The 21,129-nt window shown below is 38.4% G+C and overlaps 3 protein-coding genes across 4 annotated transcripts; 2 read left to right on the top strand and 1 right to left on the bottom strand.

Annotated features, from left to right (window-relative positions):
* The first annotated feature begins 1,477 nt into the window (after positions 1-1,477).
* LOC134745109 (uncharacterized) lies at positions 1,478-16,661 on the top strand. The gene is made up of 5 exons (XM_063679057.1): positions 1,478-4,267; positions 4,349-4,524; positions 5,099-5,294; positions 6,183-6,326; positions 13,231-16,661. The coding sequence occupies exons 1-5, from the start codon at positions 1,718-1,720 to the stop codon at positions 13,378-13,380; spliced, it is 3,216 nt and encodes a 1,071-aa protein (XP_063535127.1). The 5' UTR covers positions 1,478-1,717; the 3' UTR covers positions 13,381-16,661.
* LOC134745181 (uncharacterized) lies at positions 6,802-10,824 on the bottom strand. The gene is made up of 3 exons (XM_063679170.1): positions 10,584-10,824; positions 7,810-7,989; positions 6,802-7,289 (listed from the first exon to the last, which is right to left on the bottom strand). Exons 1-3 carry the CDS (start codon positions 10,671-10,673, stop codon positions 6,849-6,851), a joined length of 711 nt encoding a protein of 236 aa, XP_063535240.1. The 5' UTR covers positions 10,674-10,824; the 3' UTR covers positions 6,802-6,848.
* A 2,026-nt stretch (positions 16,662-18,687) lies between the features above and the next one.
* LOC134745195 (RE1-silencing transcription factor B-like) lies at positions 18,688-21,121 on the top strand. Of its 2 annotated transcripts, none has more exons than XM_063679192.1 (4): positions 18,688-19,096; positions 19,285-19,366; positions 19,964-20,053; positions 20,932-21,121. In XM_063679192.1, exons 1-4 carry the CDS (start codon positions 18,963-18,965, stop codon positions 21,082-21,084), a joined length of 459 nt encoding a protein of 152 aa, XP_063535262.1. In that variant the 5' UTR covers positions 18,688-18,962; the 3' UTR covers positions 21,085-21,121. The 2 variants fall into 2 exon arrangements, with proteins under 2 accessions (XP_063535262.1, XP_063535261.1); XM_063679191.1 differs by having other exon boundaries at positions 19,958-20,053.
* Positions 21,122-21,129: the final 8 nt, after the last annotated feature.

Here is a 21,129-nt window from a genome sequence, read left to right as displayed (position 1 = left end):
AATTTAAATTCTGCCATAAGAGATTGCGATCCTTTCTATACCATCCATAATCGGAAGTATAAATAGTCTGTTAAAGAACTTTGTCAGTAGAATAAGGCGCGAAATTCAAATTTTCTATCTGACAGTAACCCTTCGCCCCTACATTTTGAAATTTGCCGCTTTTTTTACTGACGGAAATGGCTTGACAGACTATACCTGAGGGATGCCTGAGGGTCTACCGCAAACCACGTTCGACGTACGAATTTACTAGTGCGACAGAGAGGTATCACGTCGAACATGAATCTAGTATAACTGGATCGAGCATGAGGGGTGGGGGGAATTGACCGAACGGGACAAGAACAAACAATAACAGCGCTTTCTCTGCTATTCCTACTGAAAGATACATAAGACTATTCTCACTTTTTTTTAATTCCCCACCGTAAATTTGTATGGTTTATGGTGGGCTACAAATCTACTCGACCAATCAAATGAGGGCTATCGTTTTTTTGCTCACCAGTTGGCGCCTCTGTTCAATCAATCTTTAGGTAGTATGGCTCCATCGATACTGTCGATGATTTCGCCAACGTCAAAGTGGGATCCACGTGGGATCGAATTAATATTTCAGCCAGTGTACGGTAAATAATAAAATAAAGGGCCTCTAGGGCTCTAGCCAGACACGGTTAGAGGTAGAAATACCAAATGCTCTTAGAGCACGACGTTGTTCGGTAGTTATTATTTGTAGTTGACTCGTAAAACCGATAGCTGGATTTTACGAGAAGCACGTGGACTACCGGCCGTTGACTCCAAAATGGTGGTTAAACACGCTTTGAGATTAATTCTCCATTCACTGCACACTACTACATTAGATTACTGTATAATAAAGCTATCGATATTACACTTTAAACAATATTAATGAGCAAAAAACAAAGTAATTAATCACGAGGCTACTATCAAGATGGCGTTCGAACCGGAAGTCCGGCGCCTCTGTTCATGGTGGTCCAAAAGACTAAAGAACAGCTGTCAGTCATTGAATTGACAAGTGACATTTCGAACTATGGAAAAGACCACCATCTACACTAGCGCCCCTAGCGGCGAATTCATGCGCGTTAGCCCTCATTGTCGCATTGCATATGTTTTGTCCCTCACGGGCGCACGCGTATAGCTGATCTATGTAATGCTAGGTATATGACGTCGAACGTGGTTCGCGGTAACGCGGTAGTCGCGGTAGGTCCTTTGTCCCCATATTTTTCTATATGTTGGCGTGCCTGATATAGAACGAAAAATAATCAAGTTTTTTTATTTAAATATGGCAATACTACAACAGTCGAGTTGGATTCTCTATGGAATATATACGTCAACACTTTTGATCATATTTTCTTTCCGTTTAGATTCAATGTTATTTCAAAAGCGTCATTGAAATCAGCGGGATATGGTACACTTTGATTTTAATAGACGCTGGAATAGACGTATTTAATAACGTCAAGATTCCCACCTTAACAGCTTAAAATGGACGCGAAAAAACTTAGCTTGTGTTTTACTTATTTCATTGAGAATTAAGTAAAGTGAAACCTTTAAAAATCATATAATAATAGACTGTTTGCATATTACGTTAACTACTTTACACAGTAAAAGTGAAAGACATTATGTAAACTTATAAGAAACTTATTTTGTGTTACTTTTATTAGTTGTTTGATTTATTTATGCATATAGGTTATAATATAAAATCTAAATAGAAACTATGGAAGTTGTGGAAGAGTGTGTGGTTCAGAGTGTTTTAAGCGAGGAAATGTTAATTAATGTTAACGATGGGACGCCTTGTATATCCAGCGCGGCAGACGAGATTCCGAGGCCGAACGGTGTCGCCGAAACTGGTGCCATGGCCAACTCTGATTTAGTGGCGGTGGCCGAGACCACCGTTCAGGATCAGATACAGGTCGACAGCACGACGGATCATATGCATGTGCCAGTAGATACGAATAAAATTAGTGGACTAATATCTGTAGAAACTGTAGTTTCTACTGAGGCTAGTGCTGAGGCAGTGCCATCAACTACTGAAGGCGATCATCAACTTAGTACTGAAAACCAAGCGGAATTGATTGCCATCATCCCAGAGTTGGCTTCTAAAATACCTGAAGAAATATCAGAGTTACTTGTTGGTCAATCCGAAGAGATTATTGAAGAAGTTATTTCACAAGCAGAGGGATCGGTTGAAATTAATGTAGAATCTAGTGACCAAGTGACTTTTAAAACTGAAATATTAGTTGAGAGGAATGAAAATGATACTAATGAGATTGATAAAAATGTAGGTCATGCTGATGAGCTTGATGCCTCCAAGAGTATGCTCAGCGCATTGAGTGATGTGCTACACTCAGACAACGTGGAGAACAATAATGGCTCTGTGAGACAAGAAGTTTTAAACAAAGAAGAATTATTAAACATTTTGGAAGGCAATGTTGAACAGGCTGATGAGCAGTATAGTAAGATCATTCCAGATGATCATAAAAATGTAAAAACCATGGAAGCCCAGTTGGCTTTACAACAGTTAACAAGATTGAAATCTGCTAAAAGAAGTGTGAGACAAACTCCCCGGAGAAAAAAATCAGAGAAAAGGCTTTCACAAAATAGTAGTGATAAATCTAATAAAGAAGAAACCCCAGCAGATGAAAATGAGGTGAATTCTGATGAACCTAAACCTAAAAAAATTACAAGGGTGTCAGGCCCATCTTCTAAGACTTCAGATGTGGTGGCTTCAGATGGTAAAACAAGCAAAAAGGATAAGAAAGCATCAGAAGAGAAACAAGAAAGTATGTCTTTGGAAACAAAAAGTAAAAAAAACCGACATACCGATTCAGAAATAACAATTAATGAACCCAAATCAACTGAAGCTAAGAGTAAAAGGAATAGGAAACCTGTAGACATAGTTTTGAAACACTCAGAAAGTCCTACTGAAAGTAGGGTAAAAAAAGAAAACCATAATGCATCAACAATTGCTAATGATATGGAAGTAGATGAAGATGACGACACAGAGACTGATGCTAATAAATCAAATAATGTTAAGGATAACATTGTTAATGACCTGGTGAGAGATTGGGAAGATGATGAACCAATAAAAGATGACGCTGATGAAAAACTTTTGGAGGAAAGTCAAGGCCTTATAAAGTCTACTGAAGCTCTTACAACAACAATAGAAACTGTTGCAGAGTCAGACCGCATTGATGGATCATCTATTGATTCATCTACTAGTGATGCTACTGCAACAAATAAGACTGCAGATGATGGTCAGCCCCAGCGCAGGCTTGGTAGAGTTATTAAGAAAAAAGTCATATTTGACCCTGATAATCCTGACACATTCACAAGGGGCAAGCTTCCTGCCAAGCCTAAAGAAGCGTCTTCTGATAAAGAGCAGCCAGCTCCTAAAAAAATTAAGACTGAAGTTCAGCAAAGGCCAAAATCAAAGTCCCCAACAGGAAAATTGCACTGGAAAAAGCCACCACCGAAAGCTACTAAAGGAAATAAAAGACTTTCTGAAGTTGACAAGTTATTAATGGATGAGGGTGCTGTAAATATGATATACCAGCTTACACCTGAAGCTCCTAAAGGTAAAAAGAATATGAGAACCAAAGCAGAATTTATCAAGAAAATCCAGAGTTCAACTCCAGATGGCAAAGAAATGAAGTTTAGGGAAAGAAAGAAGGAGTGTATCAAAGAGGAATCAGAAGCTAAGAAGATTACAGGTGGAAAGCAAAGGGGATCTCTGAGTAGTTCAGTTAAGTCAACAGTTGAGGACTTTGAGACTCACAGTGCTGATGACTCCATTATCTACCGTCGTCATTCTTCAAGCTCCTATTCTAGCAACTGTATGAGCCCACTCAGGCTTAACGACCAAGATTCCAGTGCATTATTAGATGCCTCGCGTTTCTCCCGGCAAATGTCTGATAGTCAGAACCTTTCTAATGCTGATGAAGAGTCAGTTGACCAAAAATCTGAAGTATTCATGTCTGATGCGAATATAGCATCACCTAGTGAAGTTATCAATAAAAGTGACTGTTTGTCCATTAAACAAAAGCTGAACTCCAAACTCCAGAATGTTTTAAACAAAAGGAAACGTGACAATACAAAGACAGATAAGCCTGCAAAACAGAAGAAAGTGGCCCCTAAATATGACGAAAATTCTTTTAAGAAGGAGGAAGAACTGCAACTGTCCAAGCTAAAGAACCTGTCTGTGAAATTTGATCATAATTTAGCAGAAATTAATGTAAAACGGAAAGGAGATCAATATACTATCGAGGTTTGCAAATTTAGCTAAGTTTATTTGTACTTGTTGATTCATTTGATAGAAGCTATAACATTTGTTTACTTTTATTTTCAGACTTTGAAAGACCTCGAACTCGCGTTAGCGTACGTTAACAACAAGGAAGACATTGCCGTGACACTCCTGTCCTCTGAATGTGGAACACTGTGCTCATCTATTGATTTAAGTCCCCTGCTCACTGAGGATGTGGAGATCAGAACTACCAATGCTGTCTTATTTGCAGAAACTATAAGGTGCCTAATACATATAACTACTTACTACCTATATTTTATAAATATAAGTTTTTCATAAGTTGGCATTCGTAAATGATAGCACCCAAATCGCTAAAATAAATATTTAGTTGGCACTGTTGGCAGTGCCAATTTTTGGTTACAGGGCAGATATCTAAACTGACTAGATATCAAAAGCTTATGGGTACAGGCTGCTCATTAATAAGTAAATTATGAGAGAGAAAGATGGCAATACTCGCACCTGCGCCTTTTGCCATCTTAGCGGCGAGTTATGCTAGTCTTGCTTACAAAACATTGATATTGCCTCAAGGCCTTCTGGCGCAGATACAAGCTGGGCTACCTTCCACTTAAATAGGCGATTGGCGTGTTTAAATTACCGTGAGAATCAGCTCGTTCTTTGTAGAGGTGCCTCGCCTGATGGCACCCGCGGCCGCATTACGTCTAAACAGACCGAGCTTCTTTTTGATTTTCTGGCGAGGATCTTTGTGAATCCGCCTGATTACGATAATGACCTAGTACTGTGCCGTAGTCGTGTGTACTACACGTATAATAGCAATGATATCGTTTGTCACTGCAGATCCCTGTTGAGCACAGTGGAGCAGCACAGCAAGGTCCTGTGCTCGGGCGCGAGCGGCGCGTGCTCGGGCGTGGGGCTGGCGCTGGCGGCGCTGGCCGACGTGGCGGTGGCGGGCGAGCGCGCCAGCTTCGCCGTCGGCGGCCTGCTCGTCGGCTCCGCGGCCTTCCTGGCGCACGCCCGCCTGCCGAGACCCACGGTCAGTATCAGTACTGCCCTACTGCCATCGCCATGGATCACATCCACTACAACATGGAGCTTAACTATGCTCCCCACACTTAAGCTCTCCCGTACTCATTCAGTAGTGGCGCGACCGCATATTTTGGCGTACGTAATTTCGGTAATGCAATGTTATGGCACCATTAAGCATGGTTTCCTTACCTGGGTGAGATTACCTCCATTCCTTTCGTTGCTTGAATTTATAGATGTAAAATTAGGCTCCCCGGTCACATGGCTAACTCAATGGCGAGGGTTAGAAACCACCGGAGGAGGTCTGATGATGGAGATCGAAGGCTGGTTATAAGTAGTTAACTTTTTAATAAATCAACTCAACCCCATTAAGCAGATAACTAAGATTACCTACTGTCAGAAAAGTAGATTTGGCGACAAATGCTCATACCGAATATTATTTTTTGCCAAAAGAATATTTCTGTTTAGGCTCTGTACTCTAAAGCTGTTTTCCTAGGATAGCGGTGCCAACTGCCATCATATAGCGACACATGATACAAAATAATTCGGCTAAATATGGATGGGTATTATTGTGTATGGAGACGGCCGCTATATGACGGCACCGCTATCCTAGGCATTTTAACGCACTTCCTTTACCTAGTATATGTACCTACACTACGTACATTTTAACTTACTGTAGATGTAGAATAAGAAAGACATTAAATAACAAAAATAAAAACGTTTAATAACATTGATCACAATCACAATTTTAATAATTCTTATAGGATATATGAGTTATGTTAAAGTATGTCTAGACCTACACTACTACAGACTACTTAGAGGTGTAGTGTTCAATGGGGAAACTGCCAGATCAGCACGGACCGTTACGTTACTGATTGGGTTATTGGTTTATTTACAGGTTGACAACTTGATTGTGTTCGGCCGTAGACTGTCGGCGGAGGAGGCGCAGCAGGCCGGGCTGGTCAGCCGAGTGGTGTGGCCGGATCAGTTCCACGACACGCTGCGGAGCATAGCTAGGGACATCGCCAAACAACCTAGCAGGGTAATTAAATTTATACAAGTTAATATTATTTTGAGTCTGTCCGCCGAAGAAGCGCAGTAGGGCGGCAGGGTTAGCTACGTGGTGTGGTAGGATGGGTTCCACGACACACTACGGAGCATAGCTAGAGACATCGCCAAACAACTAGCAGGGTGATTATATTTGTATTACATTGTTTTTTGAGTCCTTTTACTTGAGTCCAGAATAATTGATTAAACGCTATGGCCGCGGCAGTGGCGCCCGCGTAGCAGCTTTAGACCATATTATTGGTTTTACATGTCTAATAGTTAGGCGCAACAGAATCTTGTAACGGCGTGCACTATCATCGCTTCGCGTCAGCCAATACGCACCATACAAGTCTATAGTATAACACATAACAGAAAATGCCATATGCATAATTACATCCATCTTTATGTTGTTATCTTAAATAAGCCTCTTAACATGCTAAATTGCTATACTTAACGAACCTTATTCAATACAAAAATTAAACAGCTTATTAGTTTTGTCGTATTGCTGCATTAGGGGCTAATAATCTTCGTAACTATAATCATCACTGATGCGTTGACAATGAGCCCGCCATCCTTTCCCCCGGTAGAGAAGTTCAGACATACTGATCTCCGGCAGCCCTCCCCCTTGCACACAAATATGATGCTTAGGACACGTGCACGACTGATACAACGCAAATAAGTCTCCAGTAACATGACCGCACAACTCTCCTGTCTTACAAGAAGGCAGCGCAGCACATCGATATTGACTAATATCTTCGTTTTCTATAGTAGAAATCAACTTCCAATATGTGGGGTGCCGACAGCGACATTTAAATGTGATTTTTGGAGGCGCAAGTTGTATGTTTTTGTGATGTAAGTTTTCTATTTGTTCGGGGTCGATGCGGACGTACGGAGATTGGACGATCAACGGAACGTCGCCGATGGAACAATCCGGCCAGTCGGTGATAGGTTTACAAAACTGAAAAAATAAATATAAAGTGTGGTTTAAAATAATGACATCCGTTATGTGCGATTTGCGTCTAGTTAGATTTACTTATCTTATTATTCCAATATCCTCATTTTTGATAACGTGTGGCTTTGTAGTGTAATAAGTAGAATAATGGTAGGTACTTGTAAGTAATTTGTACAAAGGTTCGAAGGCACGGCAAGAGATTGCCTGTATACTTTATTTGGTAAAATATAAACACCAAAACAGTAATCACCACATATATTCTATGAGATATGAGAAACATTAAACGCAAGTCAACTTGAAGCCGAATTTGGATTCATAACAAACGTTTAAAGGCGTAATTTAACAGACCCCCAAAGAAAGGTACAGTCAGTGCGTATGTAACGTTGCATCACCGCCGCGCATGCCGTGACTATTGAGCACTGTTAGGCCACATTCGCTCTTCAATGTTACCCGAGGGCCACGAAACTCACGCTTAGAGCGTTAGGAGCGTGCACGCTCGTGACGCTCGGAGCTCGGTTTATCTCACTTGGAAGTGCGCGCGGTTGTTGAGGTGGATCCGTCGGTCTGGCGGCAGCAGCGTGTCGCAGCGCGCGCGCCGCGGACAGCGACACAGCCGCACTAGCGCCGCCGGCCGCCAGTACCGCTGCAGCACGGCGGCGCATGCCACGCCCGCCGCGCACGACTCCAGGCTGCGTTCGCTCTCGTCCTGGGGCAGTGAATAAAGCTTAGCGGTTTATTGACTGGATATTGTATATAGTCTCAATCTCAATTGAAGTCGGGTGTGTGTTACGCCACGCACGCACCGCACGCACCGAGTGTGCCCGCTCGACTCTAAAGCTGACCGCCATACATTTGTTTTAAACGATGTATGGCGTTCGGCGTCAGCGTCGAGCGTGCATGCTCCGAGCGTGGGTTCCGTGGCCCTTGGGTAAGAGAGGACAATGACGAGTTGACGACCATCAAATTCCGCCTGAAAACTACTTATTCAAAAGTATAATTAGAGAACCAAAATTTTAGACAACAAAGAATGCTGCACTTAGTTACGTGCATAAAAAAGACAGGTAGTTTACTCATTAAATTAGTTCTTGCTCGCGATTTAGTTAACTACGCGTATTTTTTTCTGTTTGGCAGGCTGGCGGCAAATAATGTTTTTGTTGGTTTGGCACCGCCTTCAAAAACTAAGTAATGGTTATTAATTTGCTTATTATTAGGTATTTATTACTTTTTGGCAGAAATTTGCTTTATGACGGGATCGGGACTGGACAAGGATAGGGATGGGGTATATAAAAATTATGTTGTGCTTTTCAGTGTGTTGGCTTTGTTTAAGGTGGCTCCCTTTTTTAGTGTTCATATACATAGACCTTACTTTCACTCCACTCCCACCCCCACTCTCCCACTCCCACTATTTAATCGAAACACAAAATTTCATCTAGATCGGACTGCAGTATTACGGATACTAATACTGTATTCAATAATCGATTGTTACTTCATGTGTAATTATATAGTTTGTCAAAGGACTGTCTCATTTCAAACATAGACAGAGACAATTATACTATCTTTGTTTTACACTATGACTAGCACCCAAAAGAAAAGGATGAGTATAGTTTTTAGGGTTCCGTACCCAAAGGGTAAAAACGGGACCCTATTACTAAGACTCCGCTGTCCGTCTGTCTGTCTGTCACCAGGCTGTATCTCATGAACCGTGATAGCTAGACAGTGGAAATTTTCACAGATGATGTATTTCTGTTGCCGCTATAACAACAAATACTAAAAAGTACGGAACCCTCGATGCGCGAGTCCGACTCGCACTTGGCCGGTTTTTTTGTTCTTATTATTTTGTTTGACCAATTATAGATATATTTTTTTAAAGCGTTGCGTTACAGTATATTCAGTATTTCACTGTGTGCTATCGGTAATCGGTAGGTAGTTGACGCCACTTTATCGTAATAAATAAATAAATTAAAAAAAATAAGTACTATAGGTAGGACCTTGGGCTTTAGGAGATTATTGAATGACAGAAAACAATGAGCCTTACATACATTTAGGTTTAGGTAAACAAATTAAACGTCCATTATCAAATATATTAGAATGGGTCACACGACGTATTTTAAGTCGAAAATCGCTCGACGTGTTTCACTCCGTACCGAGGAGTGTCATCAAGTGATGGGTGAGTGACCCGTTTTTAGTACATTGTGATACAAGTGCTATGTTGGTAATTACTACACACGAGGCTTATTGTGCGCGCGAGCTGAAAGCAATAAGAAAGCCGATGTGTGTAATGACCAATGCACACGTGTTTCATACGACGTTTTTCAGCACACTTGCGAGAAAAAAAACGAAACCTAGGACTCCTCTACACGATGGCCCAGCGCTGGACCAGTGAGATGGCCATGCGATGGTTTTGACTCCTCTACACGATGGCCCAGCGCTGGACCAGCGAGATAGCCATGCGATGGTTGAGAGCACGCACTATGGAATGGGCCACGTGTAGCGTGTAGATGCGTACGCACCATCGCTGGCCTACCTTTGATGTGCAGACGAAAAAACCGACACCGTGGCTATCCCATCGCCATCCCGCCGCGCCATAAGCCATCCGACACCACTACCCTCTCTATACACGCTGGCCCATTCTAGTGGGCCAGTATGATGGCCCATCGTGTAGAAGAGCCATTACATATGAATCAAATTTTAATTGTTAAAACAGCTAGTAAAAGTCCAAAATCTGTCATACTGATTGCCGGCCCCTCGGCCCAGCCGCTGGCGGGCCGGCCGGCAGCCGCCGGTAGGTATATACATGTAAGCTACTCGACCTATTTTAGAAGGCTCCGTCTCAATATATTACATACTCCTATTATTAGCAATTAGTTACAATCTTAACTAGATCGGATTATCATACATTAACGCACGAGTGCGATAATATAAAATAAAAAAAGCACGCGTGTGTAATATCTAGGCTTATGAGCCTGAAAGCGGTTAAATAATTTCTACGTTACGAGCAAGGGTGTTGAAATAGTACAGTCGCCATCAGATATATCGGAGCGGCCGAGGTGCTCAAAAATATCTAAACACGCACCTAACGCCTTGACAATAGAGTCGTGTTCACATATTTGTGAGCACCTCGGCCGCTCCGATATATCTGATGGCGACTGTACGTAACGATACAAGTGCGAAAAATAGGAAAGTCGAAAAAGCGGTGATTTATCACGTGTCGTCGTGTCTAATGTCGTGTTGTCGTGTTTTAATTTATAAAATTTCGACATCGTTAATACGTAAGCTTTTACTAAATTATACGATACTCACTATACCATAATAATATAAAATATAATCCTGATTTTCTTGACATATAACGTGCAAAGACAACGCAACTAGCAATATGCTGTAGACCCACATTTGAGAGCAATATCGTCTTTACTACAGCTAAATTCACATAGCTATAACAAGCGACGGTTATGAGGTCGTAACCTGTAGCGATAAAAGCTAACCTTGTGTGTCTTCGTTTATTATGACGGGAATAACTTTTTGTGTATGTGGGTAAAATTCTCCAAGGTCTCCATTATTAGATTTTATGCTTTTAAAATGACGAATTTACACTGCCACTCATAATATTATTAGGGATTAAAACTAGAGATGGGCCGAATATTTGGATCAGATTCCTGGCATAGCAACAATGATTATATTATTTATATTTAAGAGTTTTGTAATCAACAAAGGTAAATATTAGTGTTTCTCCACAACAATCGAACAGTAATTCCAAAATAATTATAGTTTAATTGAATAGTTCATTGACTGTTTAATTTTAGACAATTATTGTTATTATACTTCATAATTAATAAGAGGTAAATAATGGTGAAGAAAAACCAAGCTTTTAGCGCGGTCAGGCATGACATGAGACGGTTCCGTTTCTTTTCATAAACATTCCCAGCTTCAGAGAAAAGTTTATGTTTTTCAGTGGTGAAAAAGTTCAATGTAAGCCTATCGGATCTAGTAATTAGACTTGAACACTTTCAAATCGAGTTTTTAGTTCAGTTTCTAGCTTTTTCATCATAATAGAAGTGTTGGAGTCATTATTTCCAAGGGTCGTCAAATATTTGAGAAGTACATTTACACGTGGTATCTTCTTCTTTTCATCCTGTTACCCTCTGCTGGGGTGTAGGGCTCGAATCATATTCTTCCACTGACTCCGGTCCTGGGCAAGTTGGGTAACCTCCTCCCATCCATCAGTACATATGTAACTAGAGACTGATGACCCCACGGTCAAACTCTTTATTGAGTTTTGCGGGGCTATGATTATTGTAAGAATACTTTGTATTTTATTAAATAAATAAAAAAATAAAAATAAAATCCAATCCCATTACATGATGTATAATTTCAGAAATCGAAGACACGTGTGGAGTGCAAACCGCGGACTGAACTGTATGAACTTGTTTTGAGCGTTTTAGGCAGTTTTAGCCCAACTGAATATTCGTATTTGGCAAAGTATATATTCGGCCCATCTCTAATTAGAACTGCAGATTTATCAGTACACACGCCACAATTCTTGCCGGAAATAGAAAATTTATGAGCATTTTTATAGGTCAGATAGAAATAGTTATTTGTTATACAAAGGTGCAAAGTTGTATTTTACCCGCGAGTGTGGAATTGAAACACGAGTAAGCGAAAGGATGCTATAGTTGAACCACGAGCGAAGCGAGTGGTTCTAAAATAGAATCCTGAGCGTAGCGAGTGTTTTAACACACGAGAAGTAAAATACACTTGCACCCGTGTGTAACACTAAACTTTTCCCCTCACTATAGCGAGGAAAGTGCAACATCCACAGGCGTTAGATCATCTTCATCACTGGAATCACTCATTTTTTTAACGATAATACGATATTATAACAGAAAACTCTGGAAGTTGTGTATTTTTACGTGTCGGAATCGGTGAGAAAATTTTTGTTGACAATGTTGACATTTTTGACGATGCGTTTTGAAATTGCATCGACTCAACTTGTGCGTTCAGAATTACATGCAACATCATTTAAAAAACAAATGTTTCTTATCGAATTTAAGGTTTATGACTTAAAATCATTAATAAAGCTAAATTTGGTATTTTTTATTAAATTCTCAAACCATTTATTTAATGATAATTAATATCGAACGAACCATTATTATGAGCGTTTTACGTTTTGTTATCTGTCAAGCTACTTAAACACGCTCCATCCCAAGGTCAAATTACTTTCCCCACTAGTGGATAAAATGCGTTTTTCCCCGCTTGTTTTAAAGGATAAAAGACGGCTTTCCGAGCTAGTGAGGGGAAAACATCTTTACAGTACATATGGTGCTACTTTCTGCGCACTAGTGCGTCAAATAGCACTTTTCGTGCATGTGTCTAAAGTTGAAAGGGCCATATGTACTGTAAAACGTTGTACGATACACGTGCGAATAGGTAATTCGCAACTCGTGTCGATTTAAAACACTCCCTGCGGTCGTGTTTTAATTTATCGCCACTCGTTTCGAATTTCCTCTTTGCCGCACTTGTATCGTAAATAACTATTGCACTTAACTACCTATCTCAGTTTTTGCCCAGTACCACGGCTTTAGGATGTTCCATGTTTATGAGTGCCGGTACTATTCAAATCAGAAATCAGAAATAAAATGGGGCATGTTCTATGAAAAGGGACCTTACCTTATTGTCGATGGCGCTTACGCCGCACAGCGTCGCGCGGCATTGTATTTATATCGGAGCATCGTTTATAACGGCGTAAGCGCTATCGACAATAAGGTCCCTTTTCATAGAAAATACCACAAATTTCATGATAAATGTATGTTTCGAAAGTTTTTTTTTTTTTTTTTTTAATTTATTTGTTCACTAAATATTCATACAACTTTTGCCAGTATGCCACTATTGTAAACCTCTTTGGTTTATGTAATAGTTGGCGAGTTCATTAAACAAGTATGTTTCCTTACAGACTATCTTGGTGAAGAAGCAACTTTTGGCCATAAACAGAAGTGAAAAAACATTCCAATCGAGTTTGGAGATGGAACGTGACCTCCTCGTCGATTATTGGACGTCCGACGAGGGCATGGAGGCGCTCCGAGCTAGCCTGGACACAGCCTAGCCTAACTCTTAACAGCCATGCTACGGAGACAATACGTCAATGTAAATTAAGAACTCTATTTAGAATTTAATCATAGCCAGTAGTTAATATACATAAATTGTGGCACTGAATTATTTGAAAACTACATGTGTTTGAAAAAATATATGTATATCTATGTTTAAGTAAAACATTTTGTTAAATATTATTGGTACTGAGGTTGTTTTCAATGGACTGCAATTTAAATGAATACACATTTGATTAGAAGGTAAATAACTTCTTAGTTCGTATGCTTATTGGCTGTAGTGACAAAAATATAATTTGTTTTTATCTACTCGGTGTATGGGTACTTTTGCTGGCTGGTTCTTTTCTGTAACATTTATTTCCATGCCTATAACACTTTATTGACAAAGATTCTTTGACTGTCCCGAAAAACATTTGTCAATAAATGTATTTCTTTACTATATTCATGTTTATAAAATACAAACAATAATTGTTTAAGCCTTATCACTTTCAAATTTAAACATGTATAAGTAATGATTTTAATAATTAATTAATAACTCTTATAAATGGTGAATATTATACACGGTGGCTAAAAAAATTCGCGATTTCGTGGTTGGTCCCATAGTAAAAGTAATATAATCCTTACCTCCCTGGCAACGGGAATGCACTTATTTTTAGCCACCCTGTATGTCGTGAGTTGTTGTGGGCGTGATCCACTTACAAATATTTTGATTACCTATTACAATAGTAAACCTTATATTATGTGTATGTCAGTGCAAAGATAAATTAGGTTCACTACCTTGCCTAGGGTAATCTTATATTCTGAACAAAACTGCTTCATTGATTTTAGCTCAAATTATATTCCACGGTTAAAACGAATCGGATTTATTTAAAATGGAGCAGTTTTTGACGGACTAGGTGTTATTAGATTTAATTACATTATGTTATGTTATCTAGGAGGATATAACCAAACGGAAACGCCACGTCTGTAATTTTCTGTACAAAAAACTCTGCCGATTTTTGCGGGGGAGGGGAACGCCTGTTAATGGCTACTCCGTTTGGTTTTATCCTCCTAGTATGTTATAGATGAAATTGTTTATGTAGTTATTTCAGATATTTTAGTTTATGATTAATCGCAATAAAATATTTGCGCGTAAAATTTACAAAAACGATATTGTGTTCCTCTCTTCTTTTTATTTAACGTGATGTGCGGAAATCCTGGTTATGTACTTGGGGGTTCATACAAGATTGAATAAATTAAATTGTTATTTACAATAAACCAATTGTCATAATAAGTGGGTACAATTAAATAGTATATTACATACATACCTAATATAACTGCCCAGTATAGTAAGATATGTCTCCTCGGCTAATAATAACATGTGATCTGGCTTCCATTTTTACTGACCGAGGTGTGTCTACTACTTTTCTGTTCGATGGAGCCGGAGCGGCAACTAGGTTTAGCGCAGCGGCCGAAACTTGACGCTTTCCGGCCGGAGTGCAGAAAATATAATAGTTTCACATTACGACCAAAGTCAATAGGTACAGTCAGCAACACTATTGGCCTGGCAGCCTGCATATAAAAATGTATGCAGGGGTGCTAAGCTAACAGTTTAGCTGAGTGTACTAACAGCAACACTTTCAGCCGACCATCGGTGGACCTTATATCTTTGCAATAAAGTTGATGAGTTGTCAGTGAACAGTGCAGACCATGGGACTGTGAATTTAATATTGAAGTACCATGTCGTTAAAAGCACTTTATTGGAATTACGAAAATGACATGTTTCTAAGCGCCACTTGCACCATTAACTAACCCGGGGTTAACCGGTTAAACCTGGAGTTACCATGGATACCAGTACAATTTGACACCGGGTTAACGCTTTAGCCGCTTAACCCCGAGTTAGTGGCCTAAATAGTATTAAACCGAAACTTCTTACGTTTACTTTAAAATATTAGCAATTTATTGAATTACAGTGATTTCAGTTATTCTAAATTAGGTTCTACGTAGGCGCCTGTGCTTAGAGCATAGCAACAGTTGCGAAACTTATATTCCGCACATTTTGGCTGTCCTCTTTAATTTTGCCTGTCTATCGAAATACGCCTTGAATTGGACGAAAAAATCGATAATTATTGAATAAGTACCTATAGTTGGTCAAGCATATCTTGTCAGTAGAAAAAGGCGCGAAATTCAAATCTTCTATGGGACGATATCCCTTCGCGCCTACATGTTTTAAATTTGCCGCCTATTTCTACTGACAACATTTGCTTGACGAACTATAGTGGCATTCCTTTGTTCGATTGTAATTATAATTATCGTTTAATTTTCTAGATTTAATTTTACTGTGTCTATTACCTTCTTAATAGTGCAATCTCGAGTCTGTTTAAGACGAAAGGTAAACACTGTAATGGTTGTTAAAAGCATGATTTCTAATTCCACCTTAATGCCAGCGTCTCATCAAGTCAACAGTACTCTATCTTTTCCCTAAGAACAATTGACAATTGTTTCAACCAATGACTTTTTTTAAAAATGGATACGCTCCAAGCGTCAAGCACAAGACACAAAATACTTCAATCGTCGTCTTGCCTGAGCAGTGCACAGACGGCGTATGATTATCACTGCTTATAATATCATTGTAGTAACCCTAATGTATTGTCTTCACCTTATAAAACAGTACCTCGCCGCGTCTGTCTGTCTGTATGTTCGCGATAAACTCAGAAACTACGGAACAGATTATCATGCGGTTTTCATCTACCAATAGAAGGATTCTTAGGAAGGAAGGGTTTAGTTCTATAATTTGTTAAGATTTTGTGTAATCCGTGCGAAGCCGGGGCGGGTCGCTAGTACTTTTATAATTTATACATATAAATAAAGTGCCTTTCTTAAAATATCATTGTTTTAACACTGTAGTTAGATTAAGGTATGAACTACACCTAGGTGAATGCGCATTCAGGCTGTCCCCATAAAGACTGTAAGCCAGTATACATTACCCAAAGCCAAAAAAGGCACCATATTGTTTTGTTGCAAAGTTATTATAAAATTATACAAATCACATCAATAGTTTCTACTTCAATTTTCACATTGTTTCATCTTTATATTGCATCTAAATCGCAAATAAATCTGTGCCCTGTTTCTGAATAATAGCCTTAATAATTATATGTAATTAATTTGGATATAAGCTAAATTATGACTGTCAGTTTTTGTATATTATTAAATCTAAACATTTATGTTTACCTACTTGATCACTTATACTGTTATATTTAGTTCGTTTAAATGGTTGAATAAATCGTATTTTATTGTCGCACCGTGAAGTTTCATTTTAACTACACTATAAACCATAGAGCAATTTGATTTAAAACCATCATTAATATTAAACGAGTTTAATGCAAATGTAGAAAAATCTAAAAGAAATATGGATAGTTTTTACTGTGTACAAACTGTACAGTATAATAATAGTTTTTTTTATTAGTTGCTCAAAAAGTGCCTTTTCGTGGCTGTTTAGCGTGCGGAAAGTTGGTTTTCGCGAACTAGTGCTTTTTACTTTTCCAATTTTTTAAAATTTTTACTTGTTCCAATTCATGAGTACTTATTGATGAGTGTTAATATTAGTTTCCTTTAAACGTCGTAATCAACATAAAAACTTACTGTTAATGTAGGAATACGAAAAATATGCATATTTCATATTTTATTACTTACCTCTTCACCATTATAAGTATTATAACACGTTTATTTTTTAATATTGAAAAATCGTTCTTAATAAGTTGTCTGAATGGAACGGAACGGCTGTCAAAGAAGAGGCGTATTTTCTTACTGCAAGAATTTGAAGAGGGTTCAATAATAACAGAGTAACTTATACTAGAGCGGTACTGTCATAGTAAATTTTGTAACCCCAGTAAATTCACTGCCATCTGTCGACACACTTTAAAACTAAAAATAAAGATTTATAAAAATATGATAGAATGTATTTAAATATAGATAAAAGATTTTTTTTATTAGCATTAATTATTTTTATGATTTTGACCCATGTTCTTTCACTGATATGCGTTAAAATTGTTAAATAACAAACGAAACCGTCAACGCCATCTATACGACTGTAGGCCAAAACTAGTAGCGCCCTCTGAACGAGAATCAAATTTTCTTGATTTTCGAGGCACGTTTTTTCCTTAGACTGTATCCATCTATTACGGAGTTATATCTACCTTTGATAATAATAACAAAATCTATTCTAGTCGAATAAAAGCTAGAAGAAAAACACCTCTTCATAATGTCAATGTCAATGATGTCACAGAATTAATAATATAAAAGTTCCGAATTCCATTCCTTACTTGTTGCTTTTCTTATTTTTTCTCAACTGTATTAAAAAACGTCGTTCGATACACGTGCGGAAATGTCATTCTTCGCTCGTCCCGAGTCTTGCCACTCGCCTACGGCTCGGGGCAAGATATCTCGGTACTCGTGAAGTAGACATACTTTCCGCACTAGCATCGAAATGTACTATTACGATACAAGTGCGGAAAGTAAGAAATTCGCAACGAGTGGTGATAAACGAACGAATGAAGGGCGTGTTTTAAATCGACACGAGTTGCGAATTACCTATTTGCACGTGTATCGTACAAGAGAACGGTAGATGGCAGCACTTGCTTTGGCGTGAAGTGTCAATGTACATGTTTATTAGGGTGTTGCTTATTTCGTCGAAGTTAAAATTTTCTATGTCTCACCCGCTTAATTTATTCTCTTTCACTAAAAAACAAATGGGGATTTTTTCAGAATTTTCAATTACGGTTTAGGGGTCGCTACCGAATTTTGAAAATTTGGATCCTTCATACAAGATGAAGCCAGGCTAAACCGGTTGTCAATTTTAGTTCCATTGGTATACAACGAGGGCGCTACTACTATAAACGAAATTTTGAAGGGGACATTTTATTGTATGGATTCATAGACATAGTATAGTAGTTATAGACTTGAAACCTAGCAACCAGGGGTAAGAGCAAGACATATTCATGTATTGACAGGTTAATGTATGGCAGCATAATCCTTTTTCTCTTTCACTCATATAAATTTCGGTATTTCGCTTTCTCTATCAAAGAGTGTCAGGCCCTTGTATGGAGTTAACGATAATTCTATACAAAAAACGAAAGGAACGACGATAGAAGAACGATCTTCTCCTAGTGAGTATTATATTCTTTGATGTAGCTTCAGCATGCTGTTTCCGTGCATTGAACTTGCGCGGGTTACATACGCGCCATGTGCAAGAGCACATGATGTGATATGTGCGTTCGTTTAGCGCTTTTACGTTGGTAGCACCGGTCACCTGTCAAAGGTATCTCTTATCTTATTAGTCTGTGGTCAAAGTCAATCCGGTACATGTGTAATTACCATATTATAACCTGTATCAAATAATATTTATTTCGGTTTTCGCCTTTCGTCGTTAATTCATTTAGCTAATTGATATATTTTTAACTCATGTATACTTCTTGCCAACAGTACACGTACATCGGGTATCGAGAGGATTTGTAATTAAACAACTAGTGTGTTAATGAGTAGAAGCAGTGTTTCAGTTAAATAAGTTTTTTTACATAGACATTTGGTTTAAACGAAATGTAATATGCAAGAAGTAGCAGTCTTCGTTTGTAGTTTTTGCAAAGACACGTTCGATTGTAAAGATGATATCACGTGCCATATACTAAACACTCACAATAGTAATAAAACTGTAAAAAGGTTACGAGAGCAGCTAACAAAGTGAGTATGTAATTAAGATTGTGTCACATAATACGTATTTTACTGTCACGTCATAATTATGCCTATACACCTATCTAATTTCTTTGTCCAATGCGTATTTGCGTCTCACATTTTGCTTAATGAGAGAGTGAGACGCAATGACATTGGACAGGTGGAATGCCATCCTTATCCATTTTACTTTGTTCCAGACTAAACACAAAGTCGTCCAAGCTAAAACCTAGTAAACCATGTCAAAAACAAGAGAAACCTGGCTCTAGTCAACAACCTAAGGTTTGATGTTTAAGTTTGGAATTTAATAGTTGATAATTCTATCATTCTTTTAACATAAATATTTATAGCAATAACAAGTAATATAAACAAAAATAAATAAAGCATTTAAACTAAAATTAAAAACTACAACTATAAATAAAAAACTGGCTCTAGCTCGGTGCCTTGTGGCAAGGTGCGAAGAAGGCTGGTGGCATTGCCACGCTGGGCGGCAAAGCCGCCAATGCCAATGAGTTGCGCTAGGTCGGAGCCAGCCTCCCTGTCACCTCCACGAGGCAATGGGTGACAGAAGGGCTGCTCGCCAGCTCTCTGAAAATGCCGTGGGCAACAAACATTACTTCTTTAGGTGAATTCCATTATTTGCTTCTAAAGAATGACCAGAAGACTTGCATAATAATTTACAACTTGTGTTACATTTAGAAGTCTCTTTCCAATCAATAAAATGGCAATAATGTGTTTTTTTATTATTTGTCTTTATTACCTGCAACAAGTTCTTCTGAAGCAGTATCATGAGAATCTTGCGCCGTTTGCTGCTAGTTACTGATATTATTATATTGTATACTGTAGCTATCTAACCCATTTTTTTGTTTTAAGGTGAAGAACCTTGAAAAAGAATTTTACTGTGATATTTGCTACTATAAAACTGTTCATCGGTCTACATACAAGAGGCATTTGCTAAAACATGAAAAAGTAAGTATGAATTTTTATTTTTACTATCCAAAACTGGACACAAAACATTCCAACCCACAGCCACCTGTCATTAAATTATAACCTTTAGTCGCTCAGGAATCTAAGCTTGCTAAGTTAAATGCAAATTTTTTAAAGTGGAGAATTAAAATGCAAACGAATGGGGGGCCTTTTTATAGGCCTCTAAGTAGCTTGAGATTAAACCTTTAGTCAAAAACAATAGTCATTAATCAGACAGTTTTTATTAGACTTGTGCCTGCTCGTTCACTACAGAAAGCGCTCCGCTCTTGGTCAATCGGTCAAACAAACTAGTTCGGTCTTTTAGTTCCTTTAGTTCAGTTCGGTTGTTGAGAGCCAGGAATGAATAGGAATCTGTTTTACACTCGCATTTTTTTTCCAACCTTTGGTAACTGAATATAATTGAAGTTGTTACGATATTATATGTCAAAAACACCATAACACAATAAAACTAATTAAAATATATAGAAAAATATTTGATTTTCCTTCATACTTTTCGGACTTTGGCGTGTCACGTCACTCACGTCGTTCTTTCATCTCGTTCGCACTTGTGCAAGCGACATTGTGAACTGTTTCGTTCCATCCGTTTTCCGTTCCACTCAGTCAAGCGCTCTCCAATTCCACTGAACTAAAGGACCTAAAGACCGATTAACAGCGTGCAAAAAGATTTAGATCCTTTCGGTCCTTCACGGGATTTCATTCTTAACCGTTCTTAGTTCATGACCGACACAAGCCTAGTTTTTAGTGAATTGGAATGTTTTTGCAAAACTATAAAGTGATATGTAGTAGAGGTTTTTATAATAAATTGTAGGTACATGCTAAAAAAAAAAAATAGATGATTTCATCTATTTAAATTGTTACAGGATGGAAGACAACACAAGTGCACATATTGTTCCTACTCAGCAGTACAGCCACATAATCTAAAAGTTCATCTGAAAACTGTACATCCATTTGGTGCTGTGGAGCCTGTTATTATTGATCAAAGTAAAGTTGATACTTCATGGATATACACATAAAGACAACATCTTTTAAATAAAACTAACAAGCAATAAATATTATTA

This window comes from Cydia strobilella, chromosome 11 (assembly GCF_947568885.1).
Source record: "Cydia strobilella chromosome 11, ilCydStro3.1, whole genome shotgun sequence".
Lineage (NCBI taxonomy): Eukaryota > Metazoa > Arthropoda > Insecta > Lepidoptera > Tortricidae > Cydia > Cydia strobilella.
Note: the sequence above shows the minus strand (reverse complement) of the source record. Positions and strands in the feature narration are given on the sequence as shown.